At 45.5% G+C, this 19,226-nt stretch overlaps 1 protein-coding gene across 2 annotated transcripts; it reads left to right on the forward strand.

The window, feature by feature from the left end:
* LOC100522145 (taurochenodeoxycholic 6 alpha-hydroxylase) lies at positions 304 to 18,218 on the forward strand. 2 transcript variants are annotated; one of them, XM_003127905.3, is made up of 12 exons: positions 304 to 534; positions 7,221 to 7,362; positions 7,975 to 8,019; positions 8,518 to 8,645; positions 9,593 to 9,717; positions 10,093 to 10,247; positions 10,700 to 10,806; positions 10,896 to 11,086; positions 11,191 to 11,324; positions 12,215 to 12,279; positions 12,429 to 12,505; positions 17,303 to 18,218. In XM_003127905.3, the coding sequence occupies exons 1-12, from the start codon at positions 340 to 342 to the stop codon at positions 17,469 to 17,471; spliced, it is 1,533 nt and encodes a 510-aa protein (XP_003127953.1). In that variant the 5' UTR covers positions 304 to 339; the 3' UTR covers positions 17,472 to 18,218. The 2 variants fall into 2 exon arrangements, with proteins under 2 accessions (XP_003127953.1, XP_013844289.1); XM_013988835.1 differs by lacking the exons at positions 10,093 to 10,247; positions 10,896 to 11,086; positions 17,303 to 18,218 and having other exon boundaries at positions 313 to 534; positions 11,136 to 11,324; positions 12,429 to 12,509.

Raw genomic sequence — 19,226 nt, forward strand, 5'->3', positions numbered from 1 at the left:
CAACCCAGTAATCATCTCTTCAAGTTCATGGTTAATAGCAGAGTTTCTGGAGTCAGACTTCCTGGATGGAGAGAAACATGAAAAAGTGAGGGTAGGAGACTTAAAGATAACTTTGTTCCCATCCCTGATCAAATCAGTTATATCTGATCTCCATAACTCATTTGGTGCCCACTCCAAGGGTATCCTCCACAGTTCACCAGCTCTGGAGGCCCAGGTGTGAGATCTGCCCTCACCATCACCCTCCCCCAGATGGGCGGGGCCACCCTCCCTGACTAGGTAGGGTGCTTAGGGGATGTCAGCGACAGTCAGGACAGTCAGCCATCCAGAAGTGCCTGCACCATGAGTGTTTCTGCACTGAGCCCCATAGGAGCCCTGGGCAGTGTCTCTGGGCTCCTGCAGGTGGCCTCGGTGTTCGGGCTGCTCCTGCTTCTGCTCAAGGCAACACAGCTCTACCTGCACAGACAGTGGCTGCTCAAAGCCCTTCAGCAGTTCCCATCCCCTCCTTCCCACTGGCTCTATGGACACAGCCGGGAGGTAGGTAGGAGCAGGAGAGGGGAGTGGGAGGGCAGGGAGGGCCTTGCTCTCAGGTCATGGTCATGGGAAGCAAGTTCTTGGGACAGAGCCTTGTTGTATGAGAGCACATGGCTCCATGTAAGAACCCAGTTCACCTCTCAGGCCTTGGCTCCTCATCCCTCTCTGGGCAGCTCACTTCCTTACAGGAGCCTGTGCTGGTGTCCTCGGGTCTGTGGGGCACTCCTTCCTTAGGTGGATCTGCAGGCTGTACTTGCAGCCCTATACTTTGAGGACAGTGGCTGTTCCTTCCTGAGTCTCCCCAGCTCCAGGCTGAGCAGCTTACATTACAAGCTTCTACAGGCTTCCCTGCCCCAGCCACTCCATTCCATCCTCTCTGCCCAGCCCTGAGCTTGCCTGGGAGCAGACTTCCATCTGATGGATCCTTGCCCTGTGGCTTCACTGTCTGTGGAGACGACACACAGGAGTCAAAGATGGTGTCAGGTCACAGGAAAGGAAGCTCAGCTCCTGGATGGGGGGTGAACCCAGACACACATGAGTGAGAAGTCTTCCAGCAGGAGCCAGGTAAGGAGAGCTGATGATTGAGCTGTAGCATTAAGCAGAATCTGTTTACTTCTAGCTCCCAACCCCCAAGCCGCTGGGCTGCAGACATCCTCATTTTCCTGTTCCCCAGGACCCAACCCAGAGCCCAGCACAAAGGGAGGTTGGACCCAGGTGTGCAGAGTGACAGAGAAGGAGCAGCCTGCATGTTGGTGAGGGGCAGTGCCCACCCATCAGTCTGCTAGCTCTGATCCCAGAGGGGAGGGAGGAGAGCAAGGTGAGGGCTACCAGGAGAGGGGCTCATTAAGGGCATGTGGATTCAACAGGTCTTGGGAGATGGGGGGTTGCAGAGACCTGAGGCTTTGGACTCAGAGAGGAGGCCAAGTGCTTATCAGCGAAATAAAGCCAAAGAGGGAGGCAACTTAGCACCAGTCACAGAGAGACAGCCAAAGCCCAGTTTGTTCATGCAAACTGTTTCCCCATGACTTCCTGATAGTTTGTTGATTTAGAGAAATTGTGACCTTTTGTTTGACTAGTCATAACATTTCTGAGCTAGGATCTGACATAAGGAACAACTGGAAATTCCTCTGGTGACTTTCTCATTATCCTGATGGCCATTAGATAATATATAGATCCAGTAAATAGATGATTTCTATTTTCATAACTCATATTCTTCATATTACTCAAGTGCTGAATCACCACCCAACTGCTGCTGGCCTAACAGATACTGCAGCCATATTTTTCTTACACTCATAACACTGTCTGAAATTTTCATTTATTCTCTGTTATTGGCTAAGTCAGGAATTAGAATGCCACATGTAATTAGATCAAATTAAAATTTTAGGCCAGATTAGAAGTGACGAGGTGGGCAGTGAAGTATTTGGTTCTGTTGCCAAGATACCTAGATTCACATCTGAGCTCTGCCACATATTTTATTTATTTTTTATTTTATTTTCCCACTGTACAGCAAGGGGATCAATTTATATACATTACAGTTTTTTCCCCACCCTTTGTTCTATTGCAACATGAGTATCTAGACATAGTTCTCAATGCTACTCAGCAGGATCTCCTTGTAAATCTATTCTAAATTGTATCTGATAACCCCAAGCTCCCGATCCCTCCCACTCCCTCCCTCTCCCATCAGGCAGCCACAAGTCTATTTTCCAAATCCATGATTTTCTTTTCTGAGGAGATGTTCATTTGTGCTGGATATTAGATTTCAGTTATAAGTGATATCATATGGTATTTGTCTTTGTCTTTCTGGCTCATTTCACTCAGGATGAGATTCTCTAGTTCTATCCATGTTGCTGCAAATGGCATTATATCATTCTTTTTTTATGGCTGAGTAGTATTCCATTGTGTATATATACCACATCTTCCGAATCCAATCATCTGTTGATGGACATTTGGGTTGTTTCCATGTCCTGTCTGCCACATATTTTAAATACCTGGTTTATAGTTCAGTTTCCTCATTCTTAGTACTGGATGGCAATGATAATTATAATATTCAATGAGGTATTATTATCTTAGACTGGTGCCTGGCACAGAGCTATGGCCACAGTTATAATCACTCTAATTTGTATGAATTTAAAATATGGCTACCGTAGGTGAAACCATTGGGAAGAGGGAAGAATTAGGAGGGTGGAAATGACATACACACTACTGTATAAAATATATGATTAATGAGAACCTCCTGTATAGCACAGGAAAATCCACTCAATATTGCAATAACCTCTATGGGAAAAAAGAATGAATATACTTATAGGTGTGACTGATTCACTTTGCTGTACACCTAATACTAATACAATATTGTAAATCAACTATACTCCAATAAAATTATTTATTTATTTATTTATTTATTTATTTATTTATTTATTGCTTTTTAGGGCCGCACCACTGCATATGGAGGTTCCCAGGCTAATGGTCAAATCAGAGCTGTAAGCTGCTGGCCTACACCACAGCCACAGCCACAGCAACACAGGATCTAAGCCACATCTGCGACCTACACCACAGCTCACAGCAATGCTGGATCCTTAACCCACTGAGCAAGGCCAGGGATTGTACCTGCATCCTCAAGGATGCTAGTCAGATTTGTTAACCACTGAGCAATGATGGGAACTCCAAATAAAATTAAATTTAAAAAAAAGAAGAAAAATGTATTAATGCCTGTAAAAGACAAACAATTTATAGGTTTAACAAACTTGCTTCATTAAAGGTGAAATCCAACAAGGACTATGAAAAGGGGAACTTCAAATGTTAGAATTCAGATAAGCCCAAACTGCCCTGTCTTTCCCCGTGTCCTTCCTCCTACCTCAGGTGTGGCTGCCTTGCCAGCAAAGCCAACACATCTGACAATTGCCTGTGCAGCCCCCTTATTACCTGTATCCTCACTCTCCTTGTGTCTCCCTTTAGGGAACTTCCTTTATGGCTACAGTTGCAGAAGCAACCAGGTAAGGACAGCCCACTGGAGCCCTGCCTGCATTGAGTGGCTGCAGCCTGGGAGCCAGAGGGCTGGGCTTTTGCCTACAGTGTCAGTGCCACCACCACTGTGGGCACCATGGCTTCTAGAAGAGTCTCAAGTGGGTCTAGCCTGACATGCTCAAGACACATGCCAGCCTCCGCCAGAAGCCTGGTGGGCTCACTGAGCAGTGGGCACCAGGATGATCCAGAGAGGGGAATGGACAGACAGTTCAGCTTCTTGGGGTCCCCAAAGGGAACTAATTATAGTCCCCAGGAGCAGGACTGGTGGGAGCTGAGTGGCAATGTGAAAGGAGGCATGCTCCTGTGCAGAAACTGGGACCCCTAATGCCCTGCTGGGCAGACAAGAGGAGATCCAAAAAAGCCAGGTAACAGAGCTGGGGTGGAAAGAGGCTCCCCCTAGTCAGTCCCTGCACTGGATCCATGTAGAAGGGCAGCCATGGTGAGGACACAGAGTAGCCCCATAAGTAGTTCAGGCAGGATGCTTCTCAGTTCAGGGCAGGCTTGTTAGTCCCACCCATACCCCCACTAGAACATGAGCTTCATGAGAGCAGGGACTTCTGTTGTTCACTGCTGAGTCCTTGGCTCCCTGGACAGCAACTGATCCAGAGTAAACATTCAGTAGATACTCACCAAATAACCAAGTAAATGCACCCATAACCCATCTACTCATTCATGTCATTGACATTCACTGGAGTGGAAACTTTTGGGGATGTCTGCCCAGCTCATCTGCCCTGAGATCTCTTCCCACACAAAAGGTGGGCCTTCAAAAGCCCTATTCATCCCCAGCCACAGGTGATCACAGCCACGCTGTGGCCACAATATTAGACTCCAGTTCTCAGGACAGGATTCAGCACTGCCACCCAGACATGGTACGTGGCAGAATGGTCCTGTGCACACCCCGGAAGTGTGACGTGCCCTCCTCCATGGCCAAGACCCAACTGTTCAAGGACAGGGGCTGTTGTCTATTTGTGACCATATCAACAACTTCTAGAAAAGTGTCCAGTACAAGGTAGAGCCTTGATAAACATTTGTGGAGAATGAACACAAGGGTTTACAGGGAGGAAAAAAGGGAGACTCATCACAGCAGCCCCACAGACCCTCATTCTACCCCTTCCCCACCCTGAATGCCCCCTGCCCCTGGACTCCCTAAGATACCCTGGGCCCCCAGCCCTTCTTTGGTCCTTTTTCTTTTTCATATGTTAGCTCAATATGCTGTCACTTGCAACAAGAATTTTATTCAAGACCCATTCATTCACACTCCCAAATGTACTCATTCCTTCCATTTTAAAATAATTTTTAATTTTTTATTCATTTTTAAAGGTTACTTTCCATTTACAGTTATTACAAAATATTAACTCTATTCTCCATGTTGTACAATACATCCTTGAGCCTGTCTACACCCAAGAGTTTGTGCCTCCCACTCCCCAACCCCTATATTGCCCTTCCCCACCTTGTCCCACTGGTAACCACTAGATCATTCTCTATATATGTGAGTATGGTTCTTTTTTTTAATTTTATTTAAATTATTTAATTTTTATTTTTAATTGTTATTTATTTTATGTTTTATTGCTAGTTTGTTGTATTTTTTAGATTCCACACATAAAGAGATACCAAAAATGTTTATCCTTCTCTGTCTGACTTATTTACTTAGCACCATGCACTCCAAGTCCATCCATGTGACTTCGAATGGTAACATTACTTTCTTTTTTGTGACTGGGTAGTATTCCATTAGAAAGACAGGTGGATAGACAGACAGACAGAGAGATAGATAGATAGAGAGACTATACACTATCCATCTATAGATAGATATACTATGTACTATTACCTATAAATAGATATACAATATTCTACCTATCTATCTCCCTGTCTATCTCTACTATACTACACCATACAGCTTCTTTATCCATTCATTCGATGATGGACATTTGGGTTGTTTCCATACCTTGGCAATTGTAAATAATGCCACTATGAGCATTGGAATGCATGTATATTTTTGTATGAATGTTTTTATTTTTATTTCTTTGGATATATACCCAGGAGTGGAATTGCAGGATCATATGCTTGTTCTGTTTTTGTTTGTTTGTTTGTTTGTTTTTGAGAAATCTCCATTATGTTTTTCACAGTGGCTACACCAATTTACATTCCCAACAACAGTATAGGTTTCCCTTTTCTTCACATCCTGGCCAACATTTGTTATTTGTAAAGTGTCAATGACAGCCATACTGATAGGTGTGAGGTGATAACTCATTACAGCTTTGATTTGCAATTCCCTATTGATGAGCAATGTTTAGCATTTTTCATGTGCCTGTTGGCCATCTACATTTCCTCTTTGGAAAAATGTCTATACTGTCTCCTGCCCATTTTTTAATTGAGTTTTTTTTTTTTTTTTTTTGTCTTTTGTCTTTTTTTGTTGTTGTTGTTGTTGCTATTTCTTGGGCCGCTCCCGTGGCATATGGAGGTTCCCAGGCTAGGGGTTGAATCGGAGCTGTAGCCACTGGCCTACGCCAGAGCCACAGCAACGAGGGATCCGAGCTGAGTCTGCAACCTACACCACAGCTCACGGCAACGCCGGATCGTTAACCCACTGAGCAAGGGCAGGGACCGAACCCACAACCTCATGGTTCCTAATCGGATTCGTTAACCACTGCACCACGACGGGAACTCCTAATTGAGTTATTTTTTAATGTTATTCTTTTTTCATGCACTTACTGATTCTCTTAAAAATGAAGTGTAATACCTACGAACAATGCTCTATAAACAGCAGGATAATAGTATAAAATATCAGTTGTCCCACAGTTGGAACACTGAGTTGAAACATGATAATAGAAATGTTCAGGGAGACTTGGGAACCCTTGGGATCAGCGGGCTTGGGTTTAAGTGTAGCTCACCTGGTGTATCCTTAACATGTTTCCTCACTCTGCAGTGATACAGGATCATATAATCATCCCTCCCTCATACAGGTTTGCCTAGAGCATTACAGAGTTGTACTAGTGCAGAAGCCTGCCACAAAGTACACAAACTGGGTGGCTGAAATAACAGAATTTGTCATCTCATGTTCTGGAGAAAATAACCCAAAATCAAGGTGTTGGCAGGGTTGGTGCCTTCTGCAGGCTGGGCAGGAAGCATCTATTCCAGGCCTTGCTCCTTGACTGGTAAATCACTAATTTTCTGTATGTCTCTTTATATCATCTTCTCTCTCTGAGTATCTGACTCTGTGTCAACACTTCTCTCCTTTGTAATAAAGATGCTAGTCACACTGGATTAGGGCCCACCCTCATGACCTCAAACTTGATAACCCCATGAAGACTTTATCTCCAAATAAAGTCACATTCTGGGGGACTGGGATTAGGATTGAGGGGGCACAATGTAACCAATAACTCTAACATAAGTCTCTGAAAAACATTCGTACACCATAGAGCCCATTATTAAACCTCTAAAGGGCTTACTATGCACAAGATTCTGAAGGCAGCTTTGGGGAGGGAACAGGCCAGCCTCTGTAGAAGGGCAAGATCCAGATCAGCACCCAGCTTTCCAGAAACAGTTCCAAACTCTTAACTGCTGCTGATCAATCCAGAACCCTCTCCCGCTTGCTGTCCTAAGCTTTGCCAGCACACCAAACACTGGTCCTAAAGAGAAAGTTTACCAATTTGTCTTTCCCTCTGTTACAGCACCTGAAGGACAACGACCTGCAAGAGGCACTGAGGAGGGTGAAGAACTTCCCACGTGCCTGTCCATACTGGCTGTGGGGGAACAAGGCTCACTTGGTGATCTATGACCCTGACTACATGAAGGTGGTCCTGGGGAGATCTGGTGAGTGCAAAAGATGATGCCATCTGGAACATCTTTTCCTTCTTGGCTGACCCACCTGGGTCTGGGAAATTCCAGAAGAGACTAGCAGTTCAGTCCTCAATACCTGAGCTCCCTACCATCCCAACACCCAGTGCACAGGCCAGTCCAAGACCAACATTCTTCACTTAAACCACAAGATTAAACAACTCTGTGGGGATCTATTTTTTTCTTCTTATTTTTTAACCCAATTGAGATGATTCTTATGTAAATTTCTCCAGATCTGAAAGACAAATTCTTATGCATGCTGACTTGTATTTCCCTGTCCTGGGTCATGGGATGGCTAAACTGACACATACTATAGGAAAATTATAGGTTTCTGTCTTATCTTTTGCACTGAGAACGGAGCCTGGGTTTCCTGCCAATTCAGCGTCTTAGTCCTATGTGGGAGTGTGCCTTCCTGAGCCCATAGTGACTGTCAGGACAGAGAAAGTCAGGGGTGGGAGGCAGTTGGAGGTGGCTTAAGACAGACCGCCAGCTGCAAATCATCAGGAAGGGCAGGCAGCCCACAGTCTGGGGGCTGCCTGCCTCATTTGGTCTCCCCTCTTTCCTGTAATGTTGTTCCTTACCTTTCAGATCCAAAGTTGACAGATGTCCACAAATTCTTGTCTCCCTGGATTGGTGAGTACATCTAAATATAACTGTGGCCCCTCCCAAGATGGGTTTTCCAAGAGTTGCCTCTTTGGCTCACAGAGAGCAACAGGTGCCTGGCACCGTGTCACCATCCTCTTCTCTGAATCAAACCTCATTTCTCTTCTGATGAAACCCTTACCCTTCATAATGGTTCTGAGAACCCTCTTGAAGCTCAGCCTCTTCCACATTTCTTCTTGGGCCTCTCCAATGTTCTCAGTCTGGCTTTTATTTAAGTTCTTCCATCGCCTTCCCCCTACTCTTTTTCAAATTTTATCTCCAACTGAAAAAACGCTCCAGCTGGGATCACATTTTGTACCCACATGATATGACAAGCCATTTTGGAACTTTATATTCCTGAAATGTACTGGCCCCTCCTGCCTTTGAAATGATGTGCCTTCTCCTGCCACCCTTAGTTGCTCCTGTGTTGTCCCCAGCCATCATTCTGATCCCTTTTCCACCCCCACAACATACCCAATTGTGGCCCAGGCTATGGTTTGCTCCTATCGGATGGGCAGACATGGTTCCAGCACCGGCGGATGCTGACCCCAGCCTTCCACTATGACATCCTGAAGCCCTATGTGAATCTCATGGCCGACTCTGTCAAGGTGATGCTGGTGAGTACATCCCTCTCTTACCTGCACATGCTCACACCCAGCACAACTCACAAATCCACTCAGACACTCGTGCCCCCAGAAACCCATCAAACACAGTGGCCCAAAATAATTCACCTAACCTTAGTGTGGACACTGATCTCCCAAAGCGAATGAGATCTGGGCACCACCTTGGATCTACACTCTAGTCATTAATAAGGGAAACGTGGGCCTTGGTGTTTTCAGGGTCCATTCTCTTCCCACCTCGGTGTCTTTAAAACAGTAGACTAGAGCAAGGGTCATTCCCCTAGGCACCAGGAAAGCTGTCCATGGCTGGCCTGGCCAAAGACAGCTTCAGGGGCAGGGTGGATATCCCAGGATGTCACTCAGATGGGCTCTGGCCTGGAGCCCGGGGCTTCTGCATGGAATTGGGCCAATCATGAGAGGAAATGAGACCAGGTCTACCCTCTCAGACCTGGGTCCTGCCATGACATGACACCCCCCATTAGGATTCTAATTTATCACCACCTGGTCTCAGCTAACGTTTTATGGATGAAAAAAAAAAAGTCTATGATTCTCTTTTAGAGACCCCAGTATTAGACTCTTCCACTTTCTCTTGCGTGACAAACTTGCTTACCATGTTGGACATCAATTGTCTAGCTCAGTTCTCAGGTCACAAAGATTTCCCCTTTGTCCTCTGAGAAATGATGCTTTCTGGCCTGCTAGAAGGTGGTTATCATTATAAATTGTTCCCACTTTGAACACAAATTCAGAATATTTGGAGAAAACCTGTTTATTTATATAATAAATGGTTCTGAGAAAATAGCCATCGCATTACTCATGTGCTTTACAGTCTTAAATTGCTAAACACATGCACTTAGAAAGCTAGGGCATCTCATCAGAAGATGTGGAGAGACAGAGAGAGACCCCAGCCCTGCCAGAACAGGTCTCCTGTCCCCCTCCCACTACAGGACAAATGGGAGCAGCTTGTCACCCAGGACTCACATCTGGAGATCTTTGGACACGTCTCCTTGATGACCCTGGACACCGTCATGAAGTGTGCCTTCAGCTACCAGGGCAGCGTCCAGACAGATAGGTCAGTGACAACCTTTCAGTGGCAGGTGCTTGTTCTCACCAGATGGGGAGGACCTCCCTGGGAGCTACTTAGGGCAGCACAGATGCTTCCCAGCCCAAAAAGCAACATTCTGCAGGGAGTCCGGGATCATGGACAGATTCCAGCCCAGACGAAACCTTGACTCAGTCACAGAGGATCCTGATCTCCAACACAGGGAGACACCTGGCTGCTCAGGCCACTTGTGAAGGACAGAGGGTCCAGGGGACTGTGGGACAGAAGGACAAATGCCTCAGTGCTACCTTTCCCCACTGACTGAGGACGCCTCCCCCTAGAGCCCCCCTCCTTATCCACGTCAGCATCTCCCTCCACTCTCTCTTCTGCATCCTTTCCCTTCAGGAACTCCCATTCCTACATTCAGGCCGTTGGGAACCTCAACAGTCTGTTTGTTGCTCGTTTGAGAAGTGCCCTCTACCAGAACGACATCATCTATAGGCTGAGCCCTGAAGGCCGCCTGAGCCGCCAGGCCTGCCAGCTGGCCCATCAACACACAGGTTCTGTTTCTGCTTCTGGGCTGCTCTCTTCCTTCATCAGGCACATCTGAAAGGGACTACCCTTTGACCCCCAGGCAGAGTGAGCCTCCTGCTTCCCTTTCAGAAGCTGGAACATCCCCACACTAGGTACCTCCCTGGGACAGGGACTGGAAACTGAGCTGTCAGGGTGGCAGGTGCTATACAGGGATTTACATGTGTCACCACATTAGTGATGGCTGATTGTGACTCCCTCCTGCTGCCTCCTGGGGATGGGGGATGTGCTGTCGAGGGGATTCTTAACCTGTGTCACACGATGCTGGCGCTCTCAGCCTTGACATGCACACCTATACCCACCCTCATCCTGATCCACCTGCCACCAAGACTGGGCCATGAATCAGGGTGGGGCTATTCCGTGTGCTGTTTCGGACCCCCAGAGCTCTCAGCTCAGCCTGGGAACCACTGTTCTGAAATAGACCAAGTGATCCGGCTGAGGAAGGCTCACCTGCAGAAGGAAGGAGAGATGGAGAACTTGAGGAAGAAGAGGCACTTGGATTTCCTGGACATCCTCCTCTTTGCCAGAGTGAGTATGTGTATGTGTGTGGGGGGAGCCCTGAGGTTTTGACCAGAAGCACAGAGGAAGGGGCCTGCATTCTCGCCCTGCCTCTGCAGATGGAGAATGGGAGCAGCTTGTCTGACACCGACCTCCGTGCTGAAGTAGACACGTTCATGTTTGAAGGCCACGACACCACAGCCAGTGGCATCTCCTGGATCTTCTATGCTCTGGCCTCCCACCCTGAATATCAGCAGAGGTGCCGGGAGGAGATCCGGAGCCTCCTGGGGGATGGTACCTCCATCACCTGGTGAGTGCCCCTGAAATGAGAGCCCTGCCCTGCCCCTGCCCCCAGCTAGTGGAGAATCCCTGGTTGCCCAACCCTTCACAGCTTCAGAATGGGCTTTGTTTCAGGGACCACCTGGGGCAGATGCCCTACACCACCATGTGCATCAAGGAAGCAATGAGACTCTATCCTCCAGTACCAGCCATTATCAGAGAGCTCAGCAAACCCATCACCTTCCCTGATGGACGTTCCTTACCTGCAGGTATGAACTTCACCACACACACTAACCTCAGCATCTATAAGAACACATGGAAGCTCAGACATCCACATGTCCAGCCCAGTTCCAGTATGCTCTGAGTCTTACTGCTCCCTCTAAAGAGGCATACTTATACGTAATAGGGTGAGGTTGTGAAATGCCTAATGCAGAACTGGAACCCAGCGAAAGCTCAAGAAACAAAGGCTAGCCCCTGAATGTAGTCTTGTCATGGAGCCCTCAAATTATGATTCCCTTGGAGGTGAAGTCTTGAGAGACACAGAAAAGCAGAGCAGATGTGGTTCTTTCCATCTGGGGTCCAAGTAATGACGGAGCTCAGGGAACCCCCTGTCATGGGTCAGATGGTCAGTCTCTGAGGAGCCCTCAGGTGGATGCAGAGAGCAGCTGATGACCAGATCTGAGAGCCCTGTCATGGTTGGAGACCACCCCCTGGCTCACCTCCCATTGGGTCTGAGGCCCAGCCCTGCCACATCCTGGCTGTAGGGTCCGAGACCAGCTGTGTAGCCTCTGAGGCTCAGGTCCTCATTCGAACACAGGGATATATATGAGTGCCTACCTTGAGGGCTTCTGTGAGGATTTGATGAGTTACTGCATATTCCCCAGGGGCTCCTCGGTAGCACTTGACAAATATGTGTTGTCACCTAAGTCAGTCCTAAAAGTAAGCCTTCAATTCTTTGGCCGCTCAGTGATGGGTCATGGTTACCTTCTCCTAGTCTGTGTTCCTTGCTTTTTCATGTCCAGACCACCTCTCCTGCATCAGCATCATTCATTCAGAGTGATGGGGAGTGGCTCTCATGGTGGCTCCCAAGCCTTCTGTGCAGGCACACGCCCCCTGCTGCCATGCAAACCATCAGTCTTCTCTCTCCATCTCCCCACAGGAATCATAATCTCACTCTCCATTTACGCCCTTCACCACAACCCAAAGGTGTGGCCGAACCCAGAGGTATGATGATGGCCCCAGGAGGAGGGATGGGATGCTGTCTTCAGATCAACACCTCCTTCCACTCCTTCTCTGGGATTTTTGTCCCCTTGTGGATGAGTGGAGGAGTGTGACACACATCCACCGTCCTGGCCCCCATGCTCTCTTTGCAGGTGTTTGACCCATCCCGCTTTGCTCCCGGTTCTGCTCAACACAGCCACGCTTTCCTGCCCTTCTCAGGAGGATCCAGGTGAGGCCTTTTGGACTTGGGTCAGCCAAGTGTCACTGGGTACTACCCTAGGTCTGTGACCTTGAATATTTTACATGCGATATATGCAGATATGCCCTTTATGTTGGTGTGGGGAGGGAGTGTTGTATCTGTCTGTCCAAAAGAAAGGTGGCCTTAATCTCCCACCCCAGACTGAACCATGGCTCTCACTCAATGGCTGGCCACATTCCTGTAGTGGTGATTGTTCCAGTGTATAGGGTATTGTAGTGTTTTCCTTACCATAAAATGATGACTACAGAGTTAGAATTACTTACCTTAGTTAAAGTCCAGTGTCATCTGTTTTCATTGTCATAATTTTAAAGGGTGGATTTTTGGAGTTTCTTTTGTGGCTCAGGGGCTTAAGTACCTGACATAGTGTCCATGAGTGTGCAGGTTCAATCCCTGGTCTTGCTCAGTGGGGTAAGGATCCAGTGTTGTCTTCATGCTACAGCATAGGTCACAGATGAGGCTCAGATCTGGGGTTTCCTTGACCAAGGTATAGGCCTGCAGCTGCAGCTCTGATTTGATCCCTAGTCCTGGATCTTCCATATGCCACAGGTACAGCTATCAAAAAGAAGAAAAAAAGGATTTTTATTTTATATCTTCTCAGTCCCACCTTTTCTACTTAGTTCACCATTCCATCCTGCTTCATCATGAATATTGTGACTTTGTGTTCATTTTTATATGCCTTGTATGTCTCAATTGTTGAGGTCACATGCTAGAAAAGTGATGGCAGCCTTTCAAGAAAGTTTGATACCAATTTTTGTCACCTCTGCACTTGTAGTCTTTCCACAAGAAGTTTTGATGGCATATTAATGTCTTTTTCACATGACAGTTTCCCCAGTTTTCAAAACATTTCCTGTAATCCAGAATCTATATACCATGATAGCTTACATTGAGTTCAATTGTCCAAACAGCAAAAGGTATAGAAATGAAACGATCAAGTGCTTTTGAGGGAAAAATCCTCTAATATTTTTATTAAAGTATCGTTGGTTCACAATGTGGTACAATTTGTGCTTTAGAACAAAGTGATTCAGTTATACATTTGTGTACATTCTTTTTTTTAATATTCTTTTCCATCATGGTCTATCCCAGGAGACTGGATATAGTTCCCTGTGCCATCCAGTTGGACCTCATAGCTTATCCATTCTAAATGTAATAATTTGCATCTACTAACCTCAAACTCCCAGTCCTCCCCACTCCCTTCCCCCTTCCTTTTGGCAATAAGTCTGTTCTCTGTGAGTATGTTTGTTCTATAGATAGGTTCCTTTTTGCCGTATTTTAGATTCCACATATAAGTGATATCATATTGTTTTTATTTCTCTCTTTCTGACTCACCTCACATACTATGATAAGCTCTAACTGCATTCATGTTGCTGAGAATGGCATTATTTCATTCTTTTTATGGCTGAGTAGTATTCCATTGTATATATGTACCAAATAAATCTTCATTATCTATTCATCTATTGGTGGACATTTAGGTTGCTTTCATGTCTTGTCTATTGTGAATAGTGGCTACTATGAATATAGGGATGCATGTACCTTTTTTTGATGTTTTTGTTTTTGTTTTTGTTTTGCTTTTTAAGGCTGCACTCATGTCATATGGAGGTTCCCAGGCTAGGGGTCAAATCAGAGCTACAGCTGCTGGCCTATGCCACAGCCACAGCAATGCAGGATCCGAGCCTCGTCAGTGACCTACACCATAGTTCACAGCATTGCCAGATCCTAACACACTGAGCGAGGCCAGGGATCGAATCTGCAACCTCTTGGTTCCTAGTCAGATTCTTTTCCACTGTGCCACAATGGGAACTCCGGGATACATGCATCTTTTTGACTTACAGTTTTCTCTGGATATATACCCAGGAGTAGTATATGGTAGTTCCATTTTTAGTTTTCTGAGGTACAACCATACTGTTTTCCATAATGAATGAAACAATTTACATTCCCACCAACAGTGTAGGAGGGTACCCTTTTCTCCACACCCTCTCTAGCATTTGTTAGACTTATTAATGATGGCCTTTCTGACCAGTGTGAGGTGGTACCTAATTGTAGTTTTGATTTGCATTTCTCTAATACTTAGCGATGTTGAACATCTTTTCATGTGGCTATTGGCCATCCGTCTTCTTTGGAGAAATGTCTACTTAGGTCTTGTTCTCATTTTTCATTTGGGTTTTTTGTATTTTTGTTGTTGAATTGTATGTCTTGTTTGAATATTTTGGAAATTAAGCCCTGGTCAGTTCCATCATTTGTAAATATTTTCTCCCATTCTGTAGGTTGCCTTTTCATATTTTTTATGGTTTCCTTTTCTGTGAAAATCCTGTATGTTTGATTAGGTCCCATTTGCTTATTTCTGTTTTTATTTCTATTGTCTTGGGATACTGACCTAGGAAAACATTGCAAGGTATAATGTACATAAACCATAGGTTTTGCCTGTGTTCTATTTAGGAGTTTTATGGTGTCATGTCTTATGTTTAAGTCTTTAAGCCATTTTTCGCTTTCTTTTGTGCATGGTGTATAGGGTATTCTAATTTCATTGATATTCATGAAACTGTCCAGTTTTCCCAGCACCACTTGCTGAAGAGACTGTCTTTTTTCCATTATATATTCTTTCCTCCTTTGTTGAAGATTAACTGACTGTGGATGTCTGGGTTTATTTCTGGGTTCTCTATTCTGTTCCACTGATCCATATGTCTGTTTTTGTACAATACCACACTGTTTTACTGTTTTTGCAATATTGTCTGAAGTCTGAGAGAGTTATGCCTGCTGCTTTGTTTTTTTCCCTCAAGACTGTTTTAGCAATTCTGAGTCTTTTATGGTTCCATATAAGTTTTTGGATTATTTGTTCTAGTTCTGTGAGAAGTGTTATGGGTATTTTGATAAGGATCACATTAAATCTGTAGATTGCTTTGGGTAGTGTGACCATTTTAACCACGCATTAATTCTTCCAATTTGGGAGTGTGGGATAACTTCCCATTTCTTTGAACCCTCTTTAATTTACTTAATTAATGTTTTATAGTTCTTAGCATTTAAGTCTTTCACCTTCTTGGTCTTGGTCAGGTTTATTCCTAAGCTTTGTGTGTGTGTGTGTGTGAGAGAGAGAGAGAGGGAGAGAGAAAATCCATTTTTTGTATGTGACCCATGCAATGGAAAAGTTCCTGATGTGTGAAATATAAAGCATATTTGAAATAGGCTTTGAGCTGGAAAAGAACACTCCATAATGGTTATTGGGAAAATCCTTCCAGGCTGCTGAAATCATCCTGTGAGGTAAAAACTTTCATAGCTTTGTAATTAGTAGAAATAAGTTTTTCCTGAATCCATAATTCTGTATAATTTTCAACTGGCAAATCAACCTTCATAGAACAGATCAGAAGAAAACATCCTTCCAGAATTGGCTCTAGGATTTGGTTTCTGCCATGGTCCAGTCCTTCCTAGTAAACACTGGCTGCATGTCCTACGTATACAACTAGAAGACAGGACATATTAGGCAGCTCAATTCTAACGTCAGAGTCATTATTGACTTTTATTCCATTAAGGGTTTTTTTTTCAATATAGTTAAGTTGATTCCAGTATAAAACTGTTTATTAAGGCTTTCTCTGTGCACCAATTCCTATGCTTGTAGATGGGAACATGGGAATGGAGAGACAAGAAATACTGTCCCTGCCTCCAAGAGTTCACAGTCAAGAAACAAATGCCTACTCCAGCCAGACATCATTCATTCATCCATTCTTTCACTCACTCACTCATTCATTCACTGAGAAGATTATTGACAATTCCGTGTTCCTGATACTGTCCTGGGAGGTGTCCTTGAGTAGAATAGTGATGGTGCCTTGGGGGTCCAGGGAGGAAGAAGTGCAGCCCACAGAGAGGGTAAGGGTGGGCTGTCACTGGACTTAAACTTGAGTATGTGTCCAGAAGAGGTAGAGGAAGGACATTCTCAATGACCTCAACAGAAACTTAATGAGAAAGAGGAGCTGGAAGGTAAGAGGCTAGTAAGGAACAACCCAGAGAGGGCTTTGATGCCAGCTGAGGCATTCGGATGTGTCGTCCCTGTGATGGCAGAGCTGGAGCTGTGGTGCCTTCAGGAGATGGATGGGAAGCAAGGACACAGAAGCGGCTGGGTGAGGAGACCCAGGGTTTGCCAGGAGGGACATTTCTGCATAAGAATGAGAAGGCTTTAGAAGTGCGTTGACTGAGGAGCTAAGAGGAGGCAGGAGGCTGGACCATGAACTGGGAGACAAATGGTCCAATAGGTTGAGGGTTGCTAACCTTTAGCCCCTCCAGGAAGCCTCCGGGCTATCTGCCTGGCCCCTCTAGTAAGTTGCCATTCTGACTGCCTTACACAACTCTATCTAGTCCTATCTTGGGATCAGAGTCCCTGTATGTCCTTGTAGATGATGAGGGACTGAGAATGTGGCCCACCCTACCCCCAAAAGGGCCTGGCCTGAAACCAGAAACTGCCTGTGGACCAGTGAACAAAGTACTAATTCATGTTTAGTGATCCCCTTGACTCTGTGGCTTAGAGCGCTGACCCTCCCCAAAGGATTTCCTGGGGCTATGAGCAGAAGTAGGAGTGAGGAGCTGGTCCTGGAGAGAGCTGGGCTTTGTCAAAGGTCAGGGGGAGAGTGGACCAAGGCTTCACAGCAAGGCAAGTGTGACCTGTTAGGAAAAGGTGTCAGGGCTGCGGCACATGTTTCTGGCCAGGGCTCAGTGGCCAAAGCCTGCCCAGCTCAGAACAGGCTTAAATATCACTTGCCCTCTCATTTTCCCTCCCTGGCCCAGGAATTGCATCGGGAAGCAGTTTGCCATGAATGAGATGAAGGTGGCTGTGGCCCTGACCCTACTCCGCTTTGAGCTGGCACTGGATGCCTCCAGGGTCCCCATCCCACTAAGAAGAGTTGTGTTGAAGTCCAAGAATGGTATCCACCTGTATCTCAGGAAGCTCCCCTGACCTTTGAGGGGACAAGGACAAACTGCCATCCTTTCTTCCTATCACTCTCCCTGCCTGCCTCTCTGCCCACTTTCTGCTTTCTTTCTGCCCAGCTGCCAGCCTACTTCATCTACTTCCTTCCTCTCAGAACCTCTAACCCTTTCCAAGGCTTCCTGCTTGGTTTTCTGTTGCCTTTCTCCTACACACCTGTGTCTCTGACTGTCCTGCTAACTCCTCATCACCTGCCTGTTCCAGCCAGTCTGCCCTCTCCCTGCCTTGCTTCCCTTCTGCCTGCTTGTCTGCCTTCTCGGAATCTCTTCTTTCTGATACAATAGTTCACCAGAAACCTACTGACATGCAATGACACAAATTTACAATCTTACAATTTAGGAGATCAGAAATCTGAAATGGATTTAACAGAGCCACAACCAAGGTGTTGCAGAAGCTCTAGTGGAGACTGTCTTTTCTTGCATTTCCCAGCTTCTAGAACTTGGCTCTTAAGGCCTTTTCAGTGAGTGCATTAGGCCTTCCCAGATTACTGAGGAAATATGCTTTTCTTAAATTCAGTGGATTGTGGATGTTAATCATATATACAAGATCTTCACAGCAAACCCTGGACTTCGGTTTAATTGAGTAACTGGCTGCTACAAGTTAACTATCCAATTTGACACAACAAACTAGGCATCACCGTCTACCCCTTCCACTTGGCATCCATATGCATCCCTGGAACCATACTTAATCTGCAAATAAAAACTGTGTTAAATCATACTTCTGCCCACTATCCTGAGTATAATTGAAAAGTGTACCTTCAAGACATTGCAAAGCCATCAGATGGTGTTCACTCTTCTCCCTGATATCCTGGAGCTATAATGCTGTGATGTAAAGTTAACCACTATTGGTACATTTTATGTTATATGTAAAGGGAAAAAGAATAGGAAGAAAAGTATCTGAAACACACAAACATTCACACACAGTCATATTCATAATAAAATAATGAAAAATACTCATAATTATTAAACAGTCTTTGTTTCTGCACCTGGTCACCAGGCCATAAAAAGCGATTATAACTACCCTCTTCCACCACTCATTCCATTGTCTCTTTGCCCTCAGACAGCACCTCAACTAGTCATGGTTCTCTACCTGGTGGCATAACCCAAACCTTCACTCTTGAAGGATCTGAGCCATCACTAGCCTGCCTGAATTGCATTGTGGCATTTTCCCATTTACTTTAATGACAAGGCATGGTAGTTCTAAGAGTTGCCTGAGGTATCTACTCCATATTGAACATTCTCCTCGTCACCTTCAGTGGTGAGGAACCCACCAATTTTACTTTGGTATCCCGGATCAATACAGTACAGTAACTGTTTTGATGCAGAGGCATGCAGAGCCTAAAGTGGCCAGATTGCAGTCTTATCTTAACTTCTAGGTCAATGTTTTCATTATTCTGTCTCCTGGTGGAAGTATTCCTCCCTCTGGAACTAAGTTCTCTAGGCTAACAGCTCATAAGATTGCAGGGACAGGAAGCAAACATTTTGTTGATAGGATCAGTGGGCATAATAATAATGAGTGGTGCCACACCTGTTTCCCTCCCTCGATTCCTGGAATGTGCCCTTTTGCTATAAAAGAAACAGCAACATATATTGGGCATTGATTCATAGCATATACAGTCTCCTGGAGAACTTTACCACAGACCTGTTGTTATTGCCATCTAGCTGGTGCTATAAACCCAAACATATCCTAAGGTTATTTTTCTTGTTCTGGAATGCATAATTGGAA

This window comes from Sus scrofa, chromosome 6 (assembly GCF_000003025.6).
Source record: "Sus scrofa isolate TJ Tabasco breed Duroc chromosome 6, Sscrofa11.1, whole genome shotgun sequence".
Lineage (NCBI taxonomy): Eukaryota > Metazoa > Chordata > Mammalia > Artiodactyla > Suidae > Sus > Sus scrofa.

Excerpts from the sequence above, each read along its gene's own strand:
- LOC100522145 (XM_003127905.3), top strand. The coding sequence starts at position 340 with ATGAGTGTTTCTGCACTGAGCCCCATAGGAGCCCTGGGCAGTGTCTCT. Across the intron at positions 7,363-7,974 it reads GGTGGTCCTGGGGAGATCTG|ATCCAAAGTTGACAGATGTC; the intron begins GTGAGTGCAAAA and ends CTTACCTTTCAG. Across the intron at positions 11,087-11,190 it reads GATGGTACCTCCATCACCTG|GGACCACCTGGGGCAGATGC; the intron begins GTGAGTGCCCCT and ends GCTTTGTTTCAG.